General features: G+C 37.2%; 1 protein-coding gene across 1 annotated transcript; it reads left to right on the top strand.

The window, feature by feature from the left end:
* Positions 1-8,401: 8,401 nt before the first annotated feature.
* Positions 8,402-9,576, top strand: LOC131427518 (regucalcin-like). The gene is made up of 4 exons (XM_058590779.1): positions 8,402-8,579; positions 8,647-9,075; positions 9,135-9,273; positions 9,334-9,576. Exons 1-4 carry the CDS (start codon positions 8,417-8,419, stop codon positions 9,530-9,532), a joined length of 930 nt encoding a protein of 309 aa, XP_058446762.1. The 5' UTR covers positions 8,402-8,416; the 3' UTR covers positions 9,533-9,576.
* Positions 9,577-23,260: the final 13,684 nt, after the last annotated feature.

Below are 23,260 nucleotides of genomic sequence, written 5' to 3'. Positions count from 1 at the left end.
GCCTTGTTAGTTTATGGCCAAATTCTAACCAACTTTGACTATACCGGTCCTCAGATTTCAATTCCGGAATCACCGAAAATAGTGGTCCAATATTTCAAAAAGCTTTCAAACCGTCCTTTGAGAAAATGAAGCGGAAAATGAAAGTAAAATTTATACACTTTAACACTGTTCAAAAATTGACAATGTTGAGCTATGTTTTCTTATTTTTATTCAAGTTTAATCACCCATGATTTTTTTGTATTATTGGCTGCTACCAGAAAATCTGAACGAATGAAAATTGACGTTTAAATTCAAATTACATATCATGATTGATCAGAGATCTTCGAAATGCGTGGAATAAAAACTTCACCGTTTTGCCGTTGGCTTTTTAATTTAAACTTGTTTTTATATTTTTCTGCACTTGCATGGAAAAGCCAGCGATCGCAAAACAACTAAAATATCAGTTGAATTTGATTGGTAAAAATTTGGTACAACTAATGCTTATGACAGACATGTGATATCGGTATCACTGTACACCATGAAATCACATGTCTGTCACCCTGAATCACGGTGGTATCACGCGAGCATCATGATTCAACGGTGATTTCCGTACTACGGTCATTCATCGTTGTACAGCGCAAAATCACATCACTGTTTACTGCTACCAGCGCCATTGGCGAGTGATGGTGAACTCATGAAACAATATTTCCTTCTTCTGAGCATCAAATAATAAACAACCATCGTCATATTTTGAAAAAAATCTCGGTAAAATGCTAACAAGCAGCATAAAACTTATATACTTTGCAGCATGTTTTCAAAAAGCAGTCAAACCAAGAAATATTCATTTATTTGGTGAAGTTTTGAAATACAAATAAGGAAAACAATTTACTCATATTTGTACAAAAAATCAGCACTATTGAGTAATTGTTTTCTATTCAATAACAAGTAAGATTATTGTTTAAATGAATTTAAAAACATAATGATTCATATTTTGAATGCACATGTGGTAATAATAAACGATAAATATCCAATACATGAATAAACCAATTGTGTAATCATCCTGTTTATTGATGACCTATCGAAATTCCATTTATAACATTGGTCCCCTATATTCACTTCTGGAAACTCTAAATCTTCTTATTACTTCGTCTTGTGTCATCGGGTTGAATGCCGTCCGATGGAAAAAAAACTTGTTTTTGAATTGTTTAGAAAGAGTCTTATTTTGGGTATGAATAGAGAGAACAGCGAATCATGTCTTTCAGTGTGAGTAAATTGAAGCAGAAAACGTACCAAGTCACATATTCAATTTAAGAAATACTTGTAATAGTTTTCAGTGTTACTTCATAAATATAGCATAACAACTTTAAACTTCTCAAAATCCTAATAAAACCATTATCAGATTATATTCCAGTGTAGTAGACCATTTTTCATAAGATTTATGAAGCAAAGTGAAGCATCAAACCTATGTCAAATCTATTTCGGAATGATTTAAAATTCAAGAAGGTTTTAAATTCAGTTTTATGATGAACATAATTCTTTTTATGAAAATTTCGTGATGAATAAACTGTTACGTTGACAGAATTTTTCTGAAATATGTGTGTGCCATGCCGTTTCTGATGGTTACATGCTAATAATATCTTAGATTTATTTACTATTTTGAGACTCAATCTTAATAGTTTATGCGCTCTTATTTTTATCGTGAATATGCGGGTGAAAAAGGAATTATGACTGAACATCTTGAAATTTATGCGGATTTGGCAAAAGTCGGTAAGATTTACAAACAAAATTTAGTGATTCACTACCATTTTGGTAGAAATCAGCGTCGTTGCAAAAAATAGTACTCGTGTTCCGAAAATTAGTTCTAAAAGCTATTCATATTTCCTCCATTCTATATTTATATTTGTTTTTTATTTTTTTTCAGTGAATGTTACGGTAGAACATCAAAATTATGAACATCTAATTTTCTCTAATGCTAATTACATTTAAACAATGATATGAGTGATACTGTCATCCAATGAACACTCACACACAAATAGTTTAATAGCTAAGACAGAGAGACAAGATTATATCGGTCATAAATTAGTTGCTAGTAATAATCTTCAAACCACAAAAATTTTCGGTTTATATATTATCGATCGTCGGAGCTGGGAAATAAAGCTAAATTTTGAGTTTTTTCGTTTCACAGTACATTCATTCTGTGTGCAAAACATGTCTGTCACCTCATCGTTGTACGCGTACAACGTTGTACAGAAATCATTGTACGGAAATCACATGTCTGTCAGCGGTATCAGCGGTATAAATGAGGTGTCACTCGTATAACTGAGCAATGACACGATCCCAGCAATGCTACATGTATGCATGAAAACAAAATATGTCTCAGTTGTTTCGCCTAATTATTCAGTTATTTGAACTCAAGATGTCTATCGCAAAAAAACATTTTTGCCTTTCCATTATAGAAAGGCTATGCAATCACTAAGAAACCTGACGGCCAAATGTCATATACCATTCGACACATGTGTGTATATGTGTATGTATGTATGTATGTAACAAAAATATGCGCGCACTTTTTTCAGAGATGGCTGAACCGATTTTCACACACTAATGTCGTTTTCGTTTTTAAATTGCACTACACTGGTGTAGCGAAAGCTGCACCTAAACCGTTCGTTTTTACCAATTGCACTACACCAGTGCTACACTTTTTCTGCACCGATACCTCTGGTGTAGCACTCATCAAAAGTTTGGTATAGCTCTGTGCAATGGAATCGTTTATTGTTGTCAATAGTTACTGTTTATGTTTTCGTCATTTTTGTTCGTTTATTCATGCCTCAGTGCAGCACTGCACCGGTGTAGTGCAAATTAAAAACGAAAACGCCATAAGATTCAAATTAAAGGTATTGTGGTCCCATAGACTGCTACTCTGGTTCCGGAGTTACATGTTAATATGTGAAAATTAGAGAAAAAGTGTGCACTCATTTTTTTCTGGAACAGCATAACCGATTTTCACAAACTAAGATTCAAATGAAAGGTACTATAGTTTCCTAAAAATTTGTAAAACATTTTATCCAGATCCGACTTCCGGTTCCAGAACTGAAGCGTGATAAGTGGAAAATCACCAATTTCATTAGAATATTCTCTCGAACTACGATCAAAATAGGTACAAATCCCAAAAAACTGTCTGATAAATTCTTCTAGTTTGCAAAGCTTGTTAATTTATGCGCATAACAACTTAATTCGGCACTACTGGTCCCCCTTTTTTTTGTTCCGGAAGCTCTGAAAATGGTGAAGAAAAACTCCAAAAATAGAATTCACTTCGATCTCTCTGCGATGCTTGAACTGATTTTCACAAATTTTGATTTGAATTTGAAGATCATATAATCTTTAAAGCCACTGTGAAATTTTATCCAGATTCGACTTCCGGTTTCGCAGTTACAGGGCGATGTACAACACCGGTACGTGGTGGTACGGTGGAAGAAGAAAACACAAAACGAACGATGCGTTCTTTGTTTTATTTCGTACAGGCTATAAAGAAAACGGAACGGTTAAGGATGTCTGCTACAAGTATGTGATATTGGTAACAGACGGTGCTGCTGTTGATGAAAATTTTAGCTATTTTATTATAAGTGCAAAGAATAAAAGAATGTAAAGTTGGAGTAAAATAAATGATATAAAAAAATAAACGAATGTCAATGAATTGAAGTTTATTTGAAAAAAGATATGCAATTTTCACAGCCGATAGTGCAGTAATACCATGCCGGTAGTGTAGTGACGTCAATAATAATAACAATAATAATAATAATAATAATAATAATAATAATAATAATAATAATAATCATAATAATCATAATAATAATAATAATACTAATAATAATAATAATTCTACTACATATTTTATGCTACTGATTCATGATGTTTAGCTTGGCTTACATAGGCAGAAGTAACAGAAACGAAAGTTCGTTTCGTTTGTTAAATTTCGTTTTATTGATTTAATCGAAATAGAGCATGAGATAGTAAGTCTCGGTTTAACTAGGTTCAAAACTGTTCCAATTTTAGGTCATATTGGTTGCTGCAAACGAACCAGCTTTGCTATTCCGGTCATTTTAATTCGGTTTCGGAAGAATTAGAAATAGTGATAAAAAGATCTCACTCTCTTTTTTTCAAGATGTCAAAATCGATTTTCGCAAACTTTTAGGTTAAAAAAAAAAGTCTTACCGTTTCATACGGAATTCTTAAATTTGTTGTGGAAACTTCTTCCGGCTCCGGAACTACAGGGTGAACAGGATTTGTGGAGTTTGCTAGATTTAGTCCGAACAAATTGTCCTATTTCTATTCAATGAACAGTTGTTATTGCGAATTCCACAGTAATATTTATAATGTTATGAGTAATATCAGAAAGACATCATTACACCACTAGGTGGATTAAAACAGGTTTTTTCACTGTTAGTCTCTTCGGGGGGCAGCTAATCGTTCACCGCTTGAGCAACGAATTTTTTGCTAAGTAGCTGCTTATAGATTTTTTGTTACACAGTTGTGCTTGATTTAATCTGATAAAGTTCAAGAAGCTAAATTTTCTTACTAACATTTTATGACTTCATTTTTTTCCATAAATACGTTTATTTCTTAAGGCAATTTACATAAGTTTTCTTTCGCCGTAGCATCACTTTTACATAGAATTCTTATCCTAATAAAATTCTAATATAGTCACAACGATTTGAATTTAATAAAACATATTCCTCTTATTTTTCAAATATCATATTATTTGAACCAAACGGTTAACTGCTATAAATTATAGAATAAGCTAATATTTTTATACATTTTGTTGATAATTTCATGAAATATTTCGAGTTTGTTTGTATTAGCACATAAATTTAGCTATTGAATAAACTAGTGGACGCAGTAGGAGTCAGAACTAAGTCTCAAAAGGGTTAATTATTAAATTGAAACTCCAATTGTCTTTATGAAATGATGAAGAAGTTTCATGTATGGAAGGTCACAGATGCAGGTTCTTGAAGCCTAAATGAGACCGAAACATTATTGTTGAATATACCAAACCCAGTAGTATCTTCAGTTCGTGATTCGTCCGATCATGACTTCAATTGATGATGCAACTTTTACTTTTCGGGTAGGCATGTCAATGCAAAATTTAAACCAAAAAACCTGTTTTAATCCACCTTGTGGTGCAATGTTGCCTTTCTCATATTACTCATACTATTATGAATATTACTGCAGGGTTAATAAAACAACTGGTCATTTAATAGAAACAGGAAATTTTTTTCCAACTTTATTTAGCAAAATCTTCGAATCAAAACACTCTACAGTTCCGTAATCGAATATATTATCCACAATGAATCTATGGTAAGACCTTATTCTTGGAATCTATAAATTTGTAAAAATCGATTTGGCCATTTTGAAGAAAAGTGAGTATGACCTTTTTGGCAGTTTTTGACCATTATTTCCATTACTTCCGAAGTCTAATTTTGAGGTCCGCAATAGCCGAAGTTGGTTCGTATGACCAGCAATAAATATGATCCACAAGTTGGAACAGGTTTGAACCTAGATAAAAAGAACGCTATATCTGAGGAAATTGAGTAAGTAATCAAGTTCGCCGTGTGCATCGTTTGTGACGGCGTGTTGTGTTTTCTTCTTCCGTGCCAGCACATGCCGTTGCGTATCGGCTTTGTATCGTCAATTTGTATGGCGGTTCGAAAGCTCTGACACTCATCGCCCTGTAGTTGCGAAACCGGACGTCGGAGATGAAATTTCACACAAGCTTTAATTTAAATCAAGATTTGTGAAAATTGATTAAAGCATCACTGAGAAATCGAAGTGAAATCCACTTTTGGAACTGTTCTTCATCATTTTCGGTGCTTCTGGAACACGAAATGGGGGACCATTACTACCGAAGTCAGTTGAACCAGGAGAATTTATTTGTCAGTTTTATGGGATTTATACATGTTTTTGCCATCGTTTGTAAAAAAATACTCATGAAATTGAAGATTTTCCACTTACCGCGTTCTAGTTCCGAAACCAAAAGTCTGATGGAAATGAAATGTTCCAGAGATTTTTAAATAGCTTTCCTTTCGTTTGAGTCTTTGTTTGTGAAAATCGGATAAGCCATTTTCGAGAAAATTGAGTGCACATTTTTCCTTAGTTTTAACATATATCTCCGGAACCGGAAGTCGTATCCAAATAAAATTCAATAGCAGGCTATAGGACCACAAGAATTTTTATTTGAATCTAAGTTTGTGAAAATGGATTAAGCCATCTCCGAGAAAAATAAGTGCATTTTTTTCATTTTTTTTGGTGCATATTATTCTATATCTCCGGATATGGAAGTATATGGAAAGGATCGGGATGAAATTGAATGGCAGGTTATGGGACCATAAGATCTTTCATTTGAATCTAAGTTTGTGAAAATTGGTTAAGCCATCTCCAAGAAAAGTTAGTACATATTTTTGCTACATACATACATACATACATGATTGCATAACCTTCCTATATGAGAAAGGCAAAAATCAAATAAACATACTTCGACTACAAATAGAATTGTTCCATAATGTAGAGAGCCAAACAGTTTTGGTCCTTGAGTTACCGGTTATCATTTGAAACTACCAACTTGCACATCTCAACCGTGTAGTCTATGAAGGAAATTTCAGTGCATTGTGACAGTAATAACTGCATTCATCGTGAAGATATGCAGATTTACATTTCTGGAATTTAAAAAAAAACACACACGTCACAAAACAATTGCCCACGTTAATCCCTTTCTTTTCTAATAGTGGTTCCATACATTGATTTGACGTCATTGAACATAATTTATATACAGTCTGTTACATAAGAGCGTGGTCACTGATGTGAGAAAATAAAAAGACTAAACACGAAAATACTTTCCAATATTGTATTATTAGATCAAAAACAATTAATAGCAAATACATTAATAGAAAGTCCAATCCGCTTCAGCGTTAGTATTGGTTTGACACCTTCGAAGCGCACTTTGAGTGAGATTTTGCGCGTATTCTTCTGAAAGCTGATTATTTTTGCATTGCATGAAGGACACTACTGCCCTCTGTGTTAAAAAATCACACCATTCCACTTTACAGATCACGAGTAATCGTGACCAGGCTCTTATGTAACAGACTGTACCGGCAAATGACATAGAAAACATGTACGCTATTCATTTAGCGCTCATACTTGATTGAGCATGTTGTTCGAAATATTGAAGCACATGGATCAAGTAGACTCGGTAAAATTTCCACACAAAACAGCTCTTTGCGTTTCGCCTTCGGCTCGTCAGTGCTCAAAGCAGTTCAAATTGAGCTGTCATCTTCGCCCAGCAGTCCAATTTAAACCGCTAAGCAGACGCAAATCTTACACTATTTATGTAACACTTTTTAAATATTACACTGAGGTGTAATATCCTTTCTGACGTCTTGGTCGTAACTCGTTGCACGCCAAACGATTTTAATAATAATCTTGTTTTCATATTCTACTCTCCAGCGGGCAATCATTGCACAACTCGATACGCGTAAAACAATTATCGAAGATCTAGCATTCATCGAGTGGAGAACTTTCGATTCCAAACAAAACAATTTTCTACATTTTCTTCACTTTCCCGATGAGACCACTTGCTACATAAACTTTTGCGCACCTCTTTTTATAAATATAGAGATGAGAAATGCACCGTTACACCGCTAAGTGAATTTAAGGGGTTACACCACTGTAGAAAAAAAGAGAAGGACTTTTTTGGGGAATTATTCAGGGATCTAAAAAAAAGGAGTTATCCGAATTTTGTATAAAGCACTTTTTAATATGTATATTTAGGTGAAAAAAATTATCAGTTTTAAAAATTTAAAAACCAAATGACGGCTTGGCGGCATTACTCCATTTTTTGGATCCTAAAATAATTCCTCAAAAAAGTCCTTCTCTTAACCCCTTAAACAGGTGTTTTTTTGGTATACTGACTAAAAAAATGGCTTCACGTCGCAAATAGATAGGTTGTTTTCATGAAGACTGTTGAGACCATTTTATTCGCGAAACTGTTTATGTAATTTAGCTATATGCGCCTCAAAATAAACATAATGCTTCGAAATCCTCAAATCTGTGTTTCAAATTGTTCGTCCTTTTTGGCAACTTGATGTGTACCAAATTTTAATTGGTAATATAGCTTCCTGAATTCCGGCTCAGAAACAAAAATTAAACCCAGCAAAATCATTGAAACTGTACGCCAGATGTTTGGTTCATTGGTGGACGTTGGAAATCTTTTTGTTAAACTATTTTTTTAAATGAATGGAATCGTTTTTAACGATCGTATTTACAATATCAATCTTATCTCCACTTAACTATCTATCGAAGCAATCATTGTCACGATGAGTGGAACGATTTTTATCTATAAAATGAAAGTAGCCAGAAAAAGTGGAACCAGTTGACAGAAAACATCAATATGGCGAGTTACAAAGTGGAGCAAATTCCAGATCCTCGGTTGGATCTTGGTGAGGGTCCTCATTGGGATAGTGAAAACCAATCCTTGTTCTACGTTAACCTGTTTGAAGCTACCATACATCGGTTGGATTACAAGCACAATAAGGTGTACAGTGCCACTGTTGGTGTGTGTGTAATGAAATGTTTCCAAAAACCTCATCGAGCTAACATATTGTTCGTTTGTTGAAACAGAGGGCTGTACCTTCGCTTCATTTGTTATTCCGGTGAAAGGTAGAAAAAACGAGCTCGTCGTTGGCGACGGCACTCGTTTGGTGCTTGTCAGCTGGAACGGCATTTCAGGGACGGCTCAATTGATTAAGGTATTGGCTGACCTTGGTGAAAAGGCCGCTGGGCATCGGTGGAACGATGGGAAGGTCGATTCTCGCGGACGATTGTATGCTGGAACAATGATCATCGAGGATGACGGGAAGGATCCATTCAAAACGAATAGCGGATGCTTTTACAGATATGATGCCAAGACGGCCAGTTTCGTGGAACAATTTTCCGGATTGTTTGTCTCCAATGGGCTTGCCTGGAATGATAAAAGCAAACAATTTTATTTCGTCGATTCTGGCACGAATGACATTAAACGGTTTGACGTGGATGCGGCAGGAAATTTAGGTACTAGGTACTTCTGCACAATTATTTGAAGCCGTTCTGAATGTGTTTTTTTTCTGCAGTTAACGGGAAAGTATTTTTTGACTTGAAGAAGATTGAACAGAATTCGATCAATTTTTTCGACGGCATGACAATTGACACGGACGGAAACCTGTATGTGGCAGTTTTCCATGGATCGAAAGTTGTGAAGATCAATTCAAAGTAACAACCATCTCTTTCGGAAGATGATCTTTCATCCGATTCAACTTATTTTTTTTTCAGTGGCAAAATCATCCAGGAAATCCAAATACCAGCGAAACAAGTGACTTCGGTTGCATTCGGGGGTCCTAATTTGGATGAACTTTTCGTAACTACAGCAAAGAAACAAGTTATCGAACCACAACACCCACCAGCAGGAGCAACGTTCAAAGTTACTGGATTGGGAACAAGAGGCACTGCCATGAATGCTGTTGAACTGTAGATCATAGCGACAAAAATATATTCAAAATATTTACGATTAGTCAATACCGTGTGACGGCAATCAACTTAAAGCCGTTGCATTGCTTCTAAAAGACGTTTTGGTAAATTTCATTTTCACAAAACACAACAATACAACTAAGATTCATTTCAGGCTTCCAATCGATTTTTGAAATTGCTAGTCGCACATGAGAAAACTGTTAATTCGAACATCCGACCGAAAGGATGTCTAGTTTCACCATAAATTAGCCTGTACAGTTTTCATGTGCCGCCCCATTGCGGGTGTGTGCCGGATTAGAAGCTCAAAATGAGCATTCAAAAGCCAGTGCCTCAGTGCAGATAACGCTCAGTCGCAACATACGATCAGACACAACGATAAAGATAATCAGATTGTTTGAGTACATGAAGCCGAAAGTTGTGCTTTATTCACAAGCAGTAGACATTTTATGTTCCTTTGAAATATATTCCATCTGCATTTATAACACATAAATTTATGCAGCGCGAGAAGGAAACGAAGATAAGATGATGTCTCTCCGTACAGGCGCAGAGGACGGCCAAACCCGAAAACTCGAAAAACTCCTCTCGAGTGAGGTTGGGCGAGTACCAGAATCCAACCGTGCCACTACCGATAGTGGAAATATGTAGTAAAGTACTACCAATGGAAATACAGTGAGGTCTCCAACTATGCGGTTTTCTTCCTACCGTGGCCGGTTTTCTCGTGGCCGTGGATTCCTTTTTTCCGGATTTCGGCGATTATCTAGCTCCTGTCAACAGAGAGCATCATACAGTCTTCAGCAAAATAGATCCACAATTTAGGGCTATTTGGCAAACAATTTGTTTAGAGCTACTCTAACACGGGTGTTTTGAATGAAGCATAAAGTAATTGATTTGCTTAAGATAAGTAGAATGGTTTCATGCGTTCTATTTAGACATTCTTTTTTATGCATATTAAAAAACTTTACGAAAACCTGTTTTGAACTACCTGGTGGTGTAAGTATAACTTTCTCACTACTAGTAGCATTAGCAATCAAGGAAGGCTTTTATCGTATCAAAGAACGTTCACTGGCAACTCTTCAACAATTGAATCAGTGACATCAAAGAGAGTTGGAAATCATCACAACAACAAAAACCCGGCATGGCTCATTTAACATAGAATCGACACCAGTGCGAGAGCGAATTTCTCTCGATGACATTTCTGAGAATCAAAGGTTAGCACGCTGCTGTGGGGATCCTCTCTGAAGCAACAAACGGTCGCTTATTCTCGTTTCGCGATCCGATTCTATGCAGGCAGTTGATAATTGCGATAGAATCATTTTACTATTGTCGCTTATTCTAACTATATGCATACAATCTTTGTATAAGTTGTGTCTATCAAAATGTATGTGAATGCTCCACACAAGGGTTTTGAAATATTGCAACCTAGTATGAGAATCATCAAGTTGAATCATCGACTCAATTTTCCGCGATAATTGTCAACTTGCGATTCTCTCTTGGGAAATTCCACACAGCAACGATCATTTTTTTTTTCATAAATACGTTTATTTCTTAAGGCAGTTTACATAAGTTTTTCTTCGCCGTAGCATCACTTTTACATAATATTCTTATCCTAATTTAATTCTAACATAGTCACAACGTTTTGCATTTATTAAAACATATTCTCTTATTACTTAAATATCATCTTAGGTAACTCGTCATTAATTATGAAATCTACTCGGAAATATTATTTGAACCAAACGATTAACTTCTATAAATTATAAAATAAGCTGTTATTTTCAGACATTTTGTTAATAATTTCATAAACTGTTTCGAGTTTGTTTGTATCATTACATTATTTTTATTCTAATTTAGCTATTGGTTGAACTCATGGACGCAGCTGGGATCAGAACTAAGTCTTGAAAGGGGCCTTTATTAAATTGAAACTCCAGTTTTCTTTATGAAATGATAAATAAGTTTCATGTATGAAAGGTCACGACAAGCAAGAATGTCTCGAACTGGGATATTGGATAGTCTACCTTGGGTACGCAAAGAATTTATTAGTTGAGATCTGACATCACGATACTCCACGCATGTCCAAACGACATGATCAATATCTCGATAACCTTCGCCACAAGCACAATGATTAGTCTCGGAGAGCCCAATTCGAAGGAGATGTGCATCTAACGTGTAGTGATTGGACATGAGTCTGGACATCACATGAATGAAATCTCTACTCACATCCAGTCCCCTGAACCATGCCTTTGTCGATATTTTCGGAATAATTGAGTGCATCCACCGACCCAGATCATCTTTATCCCAAGAAGCTTGCCAGCTGGCAAGTGTTCTTTGGCGAGACGAGCTATAGAATTCGTTGAAAGCAATTGGTCTCTCATAAATTTCACCCTCCATAGCACCACGTTTGGCTAAAATATCGGCTCTTTCATTGCCAGGAATGGAGCAATGAGCCGGGACCCAGACTATAGTGATTAGATAATTATTGTTCAATATGTCGTTCAGGCACTGTTTTATTTTGCCCAGGAAAAACGGTTCAGTCTTGCCAGTCATGTTTGAGCGAATGGCTTCAATTGCACTCAGACTATCTGTGAAGAGGAAATAATGGTTTGGAATTAATGTGACGATTACACTCAAACTATAATGAACTGCTGCTAGCTCTGCTATATAAACAGATGCAGGTTCTTGAAGCCTAAATGAGGCCGAAACATTATTGTTGAACATACCAAACCCTGTCGCTTCTTCAATTCGCGATCCGTCCGTGTAAAACATTTTCTCAGAGTCAATATGCCTGAACTTACTTGAAAATATTTTTGGGATTTCCGTCGAACGTAGATGATCCGGGATTCCACGCACTTCGCGCTGCATGGATGTATCGAAAAATAAAGTTGAGTCAGGGACATTTAGGAGGCTGACACGGATAGGAATATATCTTGAAGGGTTGATTTCCTGTGACATATGGTTAAAATATACTGTCATGAATTTTGTTTGAGATCGAAGCTTGACTAGTCGTTCGAAATTATTAATTACCATGGGATTCAGCACCTCACATCTTATTAGCAGGCGTGATGAAAGCTCCCAAAATCGATCTTTTAATGGAAGAACTCCCGCCAGAACTTCAAGACTCATTGTATGTGTCGAATGCATGCACCCTAAAGCAATTCGCAAACAACGATACTGAATTCGCTCCAGTTTGATAATATGAGAGTTTGCAGCGGAACGAAAGCAAACGCATCCATATTCCATCACTGAAAGTATCGTTGTCTGATACAATTTTATTAGATCTTCCGGATGAGCACCCCACCAAGATCCTGTTATTGTTCGAAGAAAATTTACTCTTTGTTGGCATTTTGTTATCAGAAACCTAATGTGTCCTCCCCACGTGCATTTGGAATCGAACCACACCCCGAGGTATTTAAAAGTTAAAACCTGTTGTATCATTCTTCCCATCATATGGAGCTGAAGCTGCGCGGGATCATGCTTTCTTGAAAAGACGACTAACTCTGTTTTCTCCGCAGAGAATTCGATACCAAGATGAACAGCCCAATCGGACAAGTTATCTAAGGTATCTTGCAATGGTTTATGCAGATCAATAGCTTTGGGTCCAGTAACTGAAACCACGCCATCATCTGCCAATTGTCTTAGTGTACATGGGGTTACTAGACAGTTGTCAATGTCATTTACGTAAAAATTATAGAGGAGCGGACTGAGGCATGAGCCTTGCGGGAGACCCATGTAACTATTTCTGAGTGTTGCCAAATCGCCATGTGAAAAATGCATGTGTTTCTCTGACAAAAGGTTGTGCAAATAATTATTTATAACCGCTGGGAGTCCATTTTGGTGAAGCTTGTCTGAAAGAACATCAATGGAAACTGAATCAAATGCTCCTTTAATGTCTAAAAATACAGATGCCATTTGTTGCTTTTGAGCGAAGGCAATTTGGATGTCAGACGAAAGTAATGCAAGGCAATCATTCGTCCCTTTATTTCTACGGAAGCCAAACTGAGTATCTGACAACAAACCGTTCGTCTCGACCCAAGTGTCGAGACGTCGTAGAATAATTTTTTCGAACAATTTTCTGATGCAGGACAACATCGCAATGGGTCTATATGAGTTGTGATTGGAAGCTGGTTTCCCCGGTTTTTGAATGGCGATAACTTTCACTTGTCTCCAGTCAGGTGGAACAATATTTTGCTCAAGAAACTTGTTGAACAATTCCAACAAACGTCCTTTTGCGAGGTCGGGCAGATTCTTCACCAAATTGAATTTAATTCTGTCCAATCCAGGAGCGTTATTGTTACAAGACAAGAGTGCTATAGAAAATTCCGTCATTGAAAATGGGTTATTAATAAAACCATTATTTGGAGGAGATTCCCGTATAATGCTCTGCGTAGGAACAGAATCTGGGCAAACTTTCCTAGCAAAGTCAAATATCCATCGGTTCGAGTATTCATCACTCTCATTGCCCACGTTACGATTCCTCATTCGTCTGGCCGTGTTCCAAAGAGTGCTCATTGAGGTATCTCTTGACAAACCTTCGACAAAATGTCTCCAATAGCTACATTTTTTGGCTCGAAGTATGCTCTTGTACTTGGTTTCTAAAACCATAAGTTTTTCAAAATTCTGAGGAGTTCCTCCTCCCCGTTTTAGAAACGTCTTGCAAGCATTTTGTTTTGCGAGTTTAGCCTCTGAGCACTCTTTGTCCCACCAGGGGTTGGGAGGCCTTCTGTTAGTCGTTGGCCCAGGAAAGCGTTTAGTTTGGGATTGTTCTGCTGCCTCCAGAATCGAACAAATGAGGAAGTCATATTCTTCAAGTGGAGGGAGCTCTTCCATTGAATTCAAAATACTAGAGATACTACTTTGGTATTTAATCCAGTCGATATTTTTTGTCAAATCATATGGAATACTAGCGGAAGTAGCAATGCAATTGCTACTGCTAATTGAGATGATGATTGGTAAATGATCGCTACCGTGTAAATCAGGCAGTATTTTCCAGGTGCAATCTAGTCGAATTGATGTTGAGCAAAGAGATAGATCTAATGCACTTGGGCGTGCCGGAGGTCTTGGGATCCGTGTCATGCTACCCATATTTAATACCGTCATGCTAAAATTGTCACAAATGTTTTGTATTAAAGATGATCTGCTATCATTGTAAACGGAACCCCACATAAAACCGTGCGAATTTAAATCCCCCAGAATCAATCGTGGTGCAGGAAGGGCTTCAACCATTTCATTAAGCTGTTGCTGTCCAACTTGTGCTTTTGGAGGAATATAAACCGAAGCTATGCAAATATCTTTGCCTTTAATGTTTATTTGGCAAGCAACAACTTCTATACTAGAAGTTGAAGGGATGTTTAATCTATAAAAGGAATAGCATTTCTTAATTCCCAAAAGCACTCCACCATACGGAGAGTCTCTATCGAGACGTATAATGTTAAAATCATTAAAATTTAAAGCTATGTTTGAAGTAAGCCATGTTTCGCATAAAGCAAATACATCACATTTTTGACTATGCAATAATATTTTAAATGAATCAAGTTTTGGCATGATGCTTCGACAATTCCACTGCAGGACAGTGATTGTATGATTTGCGACGGGTGATAAATTATCCATCAAAAGATACAAAACCTGAGACAATTGGCCATTGAGCTGATAACTGCTTCAAAAAGGTTCTAGCTATTGGAAGGAATGCCATTATGAGGGTCTTTAAGGGTTCAGATATATTGAATGCTGAGAAAATCCATTCAACAATTTCCGAAAACTTCAGTAATCCTGTTGGTGGCTGTGAAATGGAGCCCACTGGATTATTATCTTTTTCTGTACTAGATCCTGGATTGGTTTGTGAATTTGACAAACCAGGAGGCACAGTCTTTGGTTTTGACTTTTTTTGTTTAACACGGGGATCTTTTTTTGAAGATGAAATTTTAGGTGTCTTTTTTGGTAATTTGGAGGAAGACTTCTTTCTCTTAACTGACCCTTGGGTAGTGATAAACGAATTACCTTCACTATTTTCGTCAGAGTCAGAGTCCTCTGGTTCCTCTAGATTTGAAAACCCGTTTTCGGTTTCCAAAGGGGGGACATCAATGACCGTTTTAAGCATTTCTGCATATGTGCGCTTAGACCGTGCTTTTAAAGAAAGCTTAATTTTGTCTTTGTGCACTTTAAATGCAGTGCATACTGAAATATCATCATGAGGACTATTCCCACAATAAATACATTTTTCAATTTCCTTGTTGCAATCATTATCTTTATGAGGCCCTTCACACTTAATACATTTTGGTTTATTACTACAGTAAGTAGCTGTGTGGCCGAATTTTTTGCAGTTCGTACAATTCATTACATTTGGAACAAAAAGCCGAACAGGGAGGCGAATTTTATCGACATAGACATGGGACGGCAACGCAGACCCGGCAAATGTCACTCGAAACGAGTCTGATGGGCGATAAACTTTTTTTTCCTCTTCCTGAACTACTGAGTACAGTTGTTTGCACTCCAGTATTTTCACACCCTCAAGCATAGAGTTCTTGAAACGACCAACACCATGCTTGAGTAAATCATCTACCGAAAGACTCGCTTCGGTAACAACACCGTCAATTTCGACATCTTTGGAGGGTATGTAAACTTTATACTCTTTATTGAAATGTTCCGAAGAGACAATATCATTCGCGTGTTTCAAATTATTTACCACAATCGTTATTTACTTTTATGATCTCTTTGATTGAAGAGTATCGTGATGTCAAACCTTTATTAATTTGAAAAATGTTTAATGGCTTTGATATACGTCTAAAAAAGACTATCCAAGGCCCAGAAGAGCTCTCCTGATATTTTTTCGTTCGTGGGGGTATCGGATTCATGCTAGGATTTACGTCCATGGATTCATCCATTACATTAAAATTTTTAACTAAACTTTAAAATAAAATTTGAAACCAACGCTACACAGTACTCAATCAAAAGGAAAAGAAAAAACTTCTACCTTGAAATTGTTGTCTATCTCCGTTGCACTGCCGTGTAGATCCTCGTTGCTCTAGATGTTCTTGTTGGATGTATCTGGACGTTGATACAATGCTGAAGCTCACTGTAGCGATAGAATATGATGTGATGCTACTGCTACCTGACATCCAGCACCACTCGAATTCCGATTTGCTTTCGTCTTCGCCAGCTGTAACCAGCGCAGGTCACCGGTGTATACCTGCGTGTTGTATGGCAGTGGAAAGACCGAGTTGTCTTGTCTCCTTCTTCCTTGTGCTCCGCACCGATATGCTTCTGCACCGAAGTGCCTTCGCACCGGTGTGCCTTTGCACTCTCCTGCTTCTATGTGCCTTTGCACTCTTCCTCTTCGATGTGCCTTTGCACTCTCCTGCTCAGCACTTGTGGCTGTATATTGCGGCCTGGGTAGAGTTTGGGAAACGCCCTTTGTTGTTTCCTTCACCAGCTTGGCCCAGCACTAGGGCTCTCTTATGCAGCACGACTATACGTTTTAACGGCTGCTGCCAACAGGTCTCTACCTGTAGTTCAACCGTTTTCGTATTTAACGCGTGTAAACCAACCAGCGTTATTAAACTGTACGCTTCTATACACAACCTTCTCGGTTGAACGGCTATTACTGAATGTAGCAACGATCATTATCAGACTGTAATTTTTTTAAGGGCCGTGAAATACTCAGAGTATGAAGTGGAGCGAAGGAATGTAGAAAAATTCTCTCGCGTTCATGCATTGAGAGACTCAAGTTCTTGTAGCATCTTCTACCGGATTGAAAATGTTGTATACAATATAGATAGCAATATAGCAGCTTCTGTCAAATTTTCGACAATCACCAACACTGTTAGCAATTGATGCAAGCTTTATTTTATAATTTTCAACTACTATTGTCGGTATCGGCGCAGCACAGTCAATTTGTAAAGCCTAAAACTAACAAGACCAATCCTTAACACAGTTTAACAAAGTTCCCATGCGCTTTGAATTGTCAGCTCAAACGACAGTTTGAAATTTTACACTCATCCAATAATTCCGTCTCAGTTGAAACGAAATTGTAACAAAATTAAATCGTCCGAAATTTGAGACAACTTTTTTTACGATTTCTGTCCCGGGTTGGCGGTTCAATGCATAGGGCGCTGGTCTTACAAACCAGTTGTCGTATGTTCGAGCCCCGACCTGGAAGGATTTGTAGTGTCAGTAGAATCGTAGCACTAGCCATGCACTGGTTCTGTACACTCTGAATCGGCTGCGAAGTCTGTTGAAACAAAAGATCAAATTCCAGTACAGGAATGTAATACCAAGGCTTTGCTTTTTTTACGATTTCTTACTGTATTCCGATTCATGCGTGACAATCGATTTCTTGTCATAATCGGTTGTTGTACTTGAATTAGAGTGCAGTTAGAAACAGTAAAAAAAATCGTTTCGAATTTCGGACGATTTAATTTCGTTTCAACTCAGATTGACGGAAAACTGTCCGTAAAACTGAAAGTGAATGGGATTACTTAGGAACCTTTGAGACGATAGGATCTTTAATTTGAGCCTAAATGGTGAAAATCGGTTGACCTTTCAAATGAAAAATTGAAACATCCTATTATTTAAAAGTTTTTGACCACTGTTTTCGGTGTATATTTTTTCACCATCAACTACACAACCAACCAAGCATAATTTACCAAAATAGATTAAAAGTTTTTCAATTCTTTGCACCGTAATGTTAAATAACAATTTGAAATGTTCCATATTTCCGGAAGTCAAATCCGAGTTAAATTTTGGTGCAACCTATAAGAGTATATTTTTCATTTGAGCATAAACTTGTGAAAAACAATTGAACTATTCCTGAGAAATCGATAAAAGTTTGCATTTGTTTTGGAGGTGTTTACCACTACTTTTAAATTCGGAATCCGAGAAGCAGCATAAAGCCTTCTTCAGATAGAATTGGAACAAAGACAATTGCCTGTATTTCAGTTATTTATTATTGAATTCAAGATTTTTTTATACAAATGTAGCGTTTTCTTCATACTTTTAAGAAAAAATACGGATAAAATTATTCGTCACGGTTTCGAAGGAATTTTCGAATTTTTCCTGTAGCAACCTTTTCCTTTACCTTGAGTCTCCTCTTCATGATTGCCCAGTATTTCTCAATAGGGCGGAACTGGGGGCAGTTGGGTGGGTTAAGGTTTTTCGGAACAAACTGGACCCCTTTCTCTGCATACTATTCTTGAACGACTTTGCTGTAAAATTTTTGACCTGGGATTTGCCCGTCGAACTTGGTCAGCAACTAGTCATAAAATTCCCGAGTACGAATTTTGACCACACTATTCTGTTTTATGGTCCGATTTGGCTGTTTGCTAGCTCCATACGACTTAATTCCTTCCCGGAGTCGAGTTCTCCTCACGGTACTATAGGCAGCACCGAATTTTCTGGCGAATCACGCGCCATACAGTATTTCTGGGTAATTTCAGCTGTTTAGTTAGCCTAGATGCAGACCACAATGGATTTTCCATATAACTGTGCACAATTTTTTCCCTTCTTCCGGCTTCCATGTTGATTGTTTACAAAGAACAGTCGATTTGCGGAATGTCAAAAATCATACGTGAAGTTGACAAAATTCCTGACACTTGGGCGCCAAGAACTTCCAAGTCCGTCCACCAGGAGCGCCACAATATGAGCAAAAGTTTGTTCCAATTCTAAATGAAGCAAGCTTTAGCCAAAATCCGCATCATTTTTACGCTCTTTGCATAGCATTACAATGACAAAGATAATATTTTCCACTGTAAAATTTCGAGACCGAAAGTAGAGTCAAAATACATTTTTATTGTAATTTAGGGGATGACACAATCTTTCATTTGAATCTAGTCTTGTGAAAATCTTTCGAACCATCTCCGAAAAATCAATTTTTCGAAGTTTTTAACATCGTTTTTCGGTTATCCGGAACCGGGAATCGATAAAGACGGAAGAAGTTATTCTGGCAATCAACTAACAAGATCTGCCAAATATGCATGGTAGCTTATAAAAAGTACACCCTTGAAATTGGTTGTTTTGTACTTATCAATGTTAGTCCTGACCCGAATTTCGGATTCAAATGAAACTCAGGATTTTTCTACTTAAGCACTTTCATTTGATATTAGGTTCATATTATACACATTTTAATATTTATGCTATAATAACCCTGTGATTAACGATTTATTAATTTTAGTTGGTTTTGGCGTAAATTCGCCATAACTAAGTTCGGTTTTTGCAATGACTGAGTAGAAACATATATTGAAGAAGCCAAACGAATGAGAAACTCACAGAAATGATGATTATTTTTTGAAAAAAGATACGCTCCGAGACAGGATTCGAACCTGCGTTCTTATGCATTTCGTGCATACGCGCTACCATTTCGCCACCCTAAGCTTTGTGATAGACACAGCTCTAAAACATGAATAGGCACGATAAAGTGTACATCGAACATAGTTCTGTAAGTTTTTAATTCATTTGGCTTTTCCAATATATGTTTTCATTCAGTTATTGCAAAAACTGAACTTAGTTATGTCGACATTACGTCAAAACCAATCAAAAAATGCACGGAATGCATTAGAACGCAGGTTCGAGTCATGTCTCTGAGCGTATCTTTTTTCTAAATCATCTTTTCTGAAAGTTTTTCATGCATTTAGCTTCACCAATATATGTTTCCACTCAGTCATTGCAAAAACTGAACCCTGTGTTTCCGGAACCGGATCAAATTCAGGAACTTTGTACTGAACCGCAATACTTTTCATTTGAATCTAAGTTCGTTCAAAGTGGCAAAGCCATCTCCGAGTGAAGAAAGTGCAAAAACAAGTCATAGACATTTACCAATCTCTACAAGCTAATTCGAATGGTTTATTGCACTTGCCCCTCCGGGCCTCGGAAAGCGGTTACAAAAGATAATGTCAAACCATAATATAATGATTTTTGATGACCGTAAATTAAAAGCGCGCGAGCTAACAGATGTCACAAGCATTAGCACATATCATAGTTTAAGCAGTGTCCCGGGTTGACCGTTCAATGCATAGGGCACTGGTCTTACAAACCAGTTGTCGTATGTTCGAGTACCGACTTGGATTGATTCGTAGTGTCAGTAGAATCGTAGCCATGCAATGGTTCTGCGAAGTCTATTGAAACAGGAGATCAAATTCCACTACAGGAATGTAATACCAAGGTTTTAATTTAAGCAAGATTCTGCAGATGAAATGAACGCGCGCACAGTTCGGAAGCATGTTCGGCTACGCTGATGAAGATACGGTAGGATTTTTGGTATTGATTTGTAACTGTTAACGAGTTCTGGATCCATTATTATATGCTAGAGAACAGAAAAACCATACGAAACGGGCTGAAACCGGCACGAGTGCTCCGAAGTGGCCAAATAGGCGGAAAGATAATAAAATCGGTTCTCTGAGATTGTTATGGAATACCGAAAAAAACATTTTTTTCGGGACAATGCACCGGTATACAATCTCACCGAGTATGCACTCCCGCTTCCAAGAAACAAAGGCTTGTCTAGAACTAGATACATAAAATATAATTCGTTAGAAAGTTTTTTATTTCTGGCCCCTTCTGAAACGAAATTCTGAGTAGGACCTGATTGGGAAGTCAAAACAATTCGAATAGTGTGACCAAAAAAAAATTAAATTACAACAAATAAGATGTTCAAAACAATTTTATGCAAGGATGGCTTTTATCGTATCAAAGAACGCTTTCTAACAACTCTTCACACGATTCAATCAGTGCCAACAAAGAGAGACGGATATCATCGAAGTAACAAAGACCGGCATGGTTAATTTAACTTAGAATGGGTACCAGTGCGAGAGTGAATTTCTCTCGATGACCCGTCTGAGCATCACGAGTTAGCACGCTGTTGTGGGGATTCTCTAAACGGTTGCTTATTCTCGTTTCGCGATCCGATTCTATACGGGCAGTTGATAATTGCGATAGAATCATTTTACTATTGCCGCTTATTCTAACTATGTGCATATAACCTTTGTATAAGTTGTGTCTATCAAAATGTATGTGAATGCTCCACACAAGAGTTTTGAAATATTGCAACCTAGTATGAGAATCATCGATTCGATTTTCTGCGATAATTGTCAACTTGCGATTCTCTCTTTGTAAATTCCACACAGCACCGATTATTATCAGACTGTAATTTTTATAAGGGCCGTGAAATACTCAGAGTATGAAGTGGAGCGAAGAAATGTAGAAAAATTCTCTCACGGTTCATGCATTGAGAGTCAAGAGTTCTTGTAGCGTCTTTTACCGGATTGAAAAAGTTGTATACAATATAGAAAAATATCGAGCAGCTTCTGTCAAATTATCGGCAATCATCAACATTGATTGTATGTACAGTATACTCAAATCTACATATAACACAATTCACATGAACCTAACCCGTCAAACAATTAGTCTTTCCAATAATAGCTTCATGAATCAAAATAAAATGGCTCCAGTGGCATGTTCCCCTAGTTATTTGTGCCCAAGATTTGTGCCTTGCCGTGGCTTGTCATTCTTGTATGTTTTGGAACATGACTGGTAACTTAAAAAGAATCTTCATACTAAGCTGAGTAACTATCGTGAAGTCATCAAATCACTCAGATCAATCGTTATAGCATAATAAAAGATAGTAAAATCATGTACCTATCACTAGCAGCAGTGGTGCTAAATATATTAAGGAATGAGCCACTGTTCGGACATTGAATCAGTTTTTCTTTAATAACTTTTTCTACAAATATTGGATTGTAATGCGGTCTTTGAAGGTTTTCTTCCTCGTCAAATTTCTTACGAAAATAACACATGCACTGGTTGTTGGAGTTATAGGGTGATCTCCAACAGAATCTTTTGTAAGAAGTCAGTTTTCCAATGCTAAATTCCATGCAAACTTTTAACCTCGGGCGCAGAAATATAGTTTCACCGATTGAGATAACATTTTGCATACTTCTTAGAGGACCCAAAGGAAACACGAAAAGTTTGATGAAGCGAGAAAATCTTTCATCTTTTTCCCATACCAGCTTCCCATACTCTAGTGTGCATATACAGATTCAACCATGTATGGAGGACCAAAAACCCGAATACGTAGTTGCGTCAATGCGGGACAGTTTCATATGAGATGATATGAAGTACCGTAATCGTATTCACACAAATATTATCCAGCAAGTTTCAGTTTGCAATGTCCAGTCAGAGCTTTGACCGGAATACTGCAATGATGCTTGGAAAAATGCAGCAGACACTTTGACATTTTCAGATTCAAATCTGGTAAAAATGTTCTTTGTCTGAGCGCAAGTTTGCAAGCTGCGCCAGTAGCTGGCATATTTGGATGTAGCCCAGGAACGAATCTTGTACTTTATCCAACTCGTTGAAAGTGGTAAATCTGGTTCAGGCCCAACGGAATCATTCTTTGCACCAGCTCTAGCCAACTCATTAGCCCATCCATTTCCAGTAATACCAGAATGGCCGGGTACCCATTATAAGTGAATGATTAGAAATGAGTTCCTTTAAAGCTGCCTGACTATCGGAACAAAACTAAATTCATTTACCTCAGATTCTCTGCTGAAGTGCCGATTTTACGCCACACAGAATCGCGTAGATTTCTTCCTGGAACACAGTACAATGTCCACCAAGTGAATGAGACTGCTCTAGCCTTATTTTACGACAGTAGACACCAGCACCAGCACGATCATCCAGCGCTGTTTTATTTTCGGCATTGGTGTTTCAAGCTTCGGCATACACCGAAACCGCGTGTTTTCAGTTTCGTTAA

This window comes from Malaya genurostris, chromosome 2 (genome assembly GCF_030247185.1).
Source record: "Malaya genurostris strain Urasoe2022 chromosome 2, Malgen_1.1, whole genome shotgun sequence".
Classification (NCBI taxonomy): Eukaryota; Metazoa; Arthropoda; class Insecta; order Diptera; family Culicidae; genus Malaya; species Malaya genurostris.
This window is presented reverse-complemented; position numbering and strand designations above follow the sequence as displayed.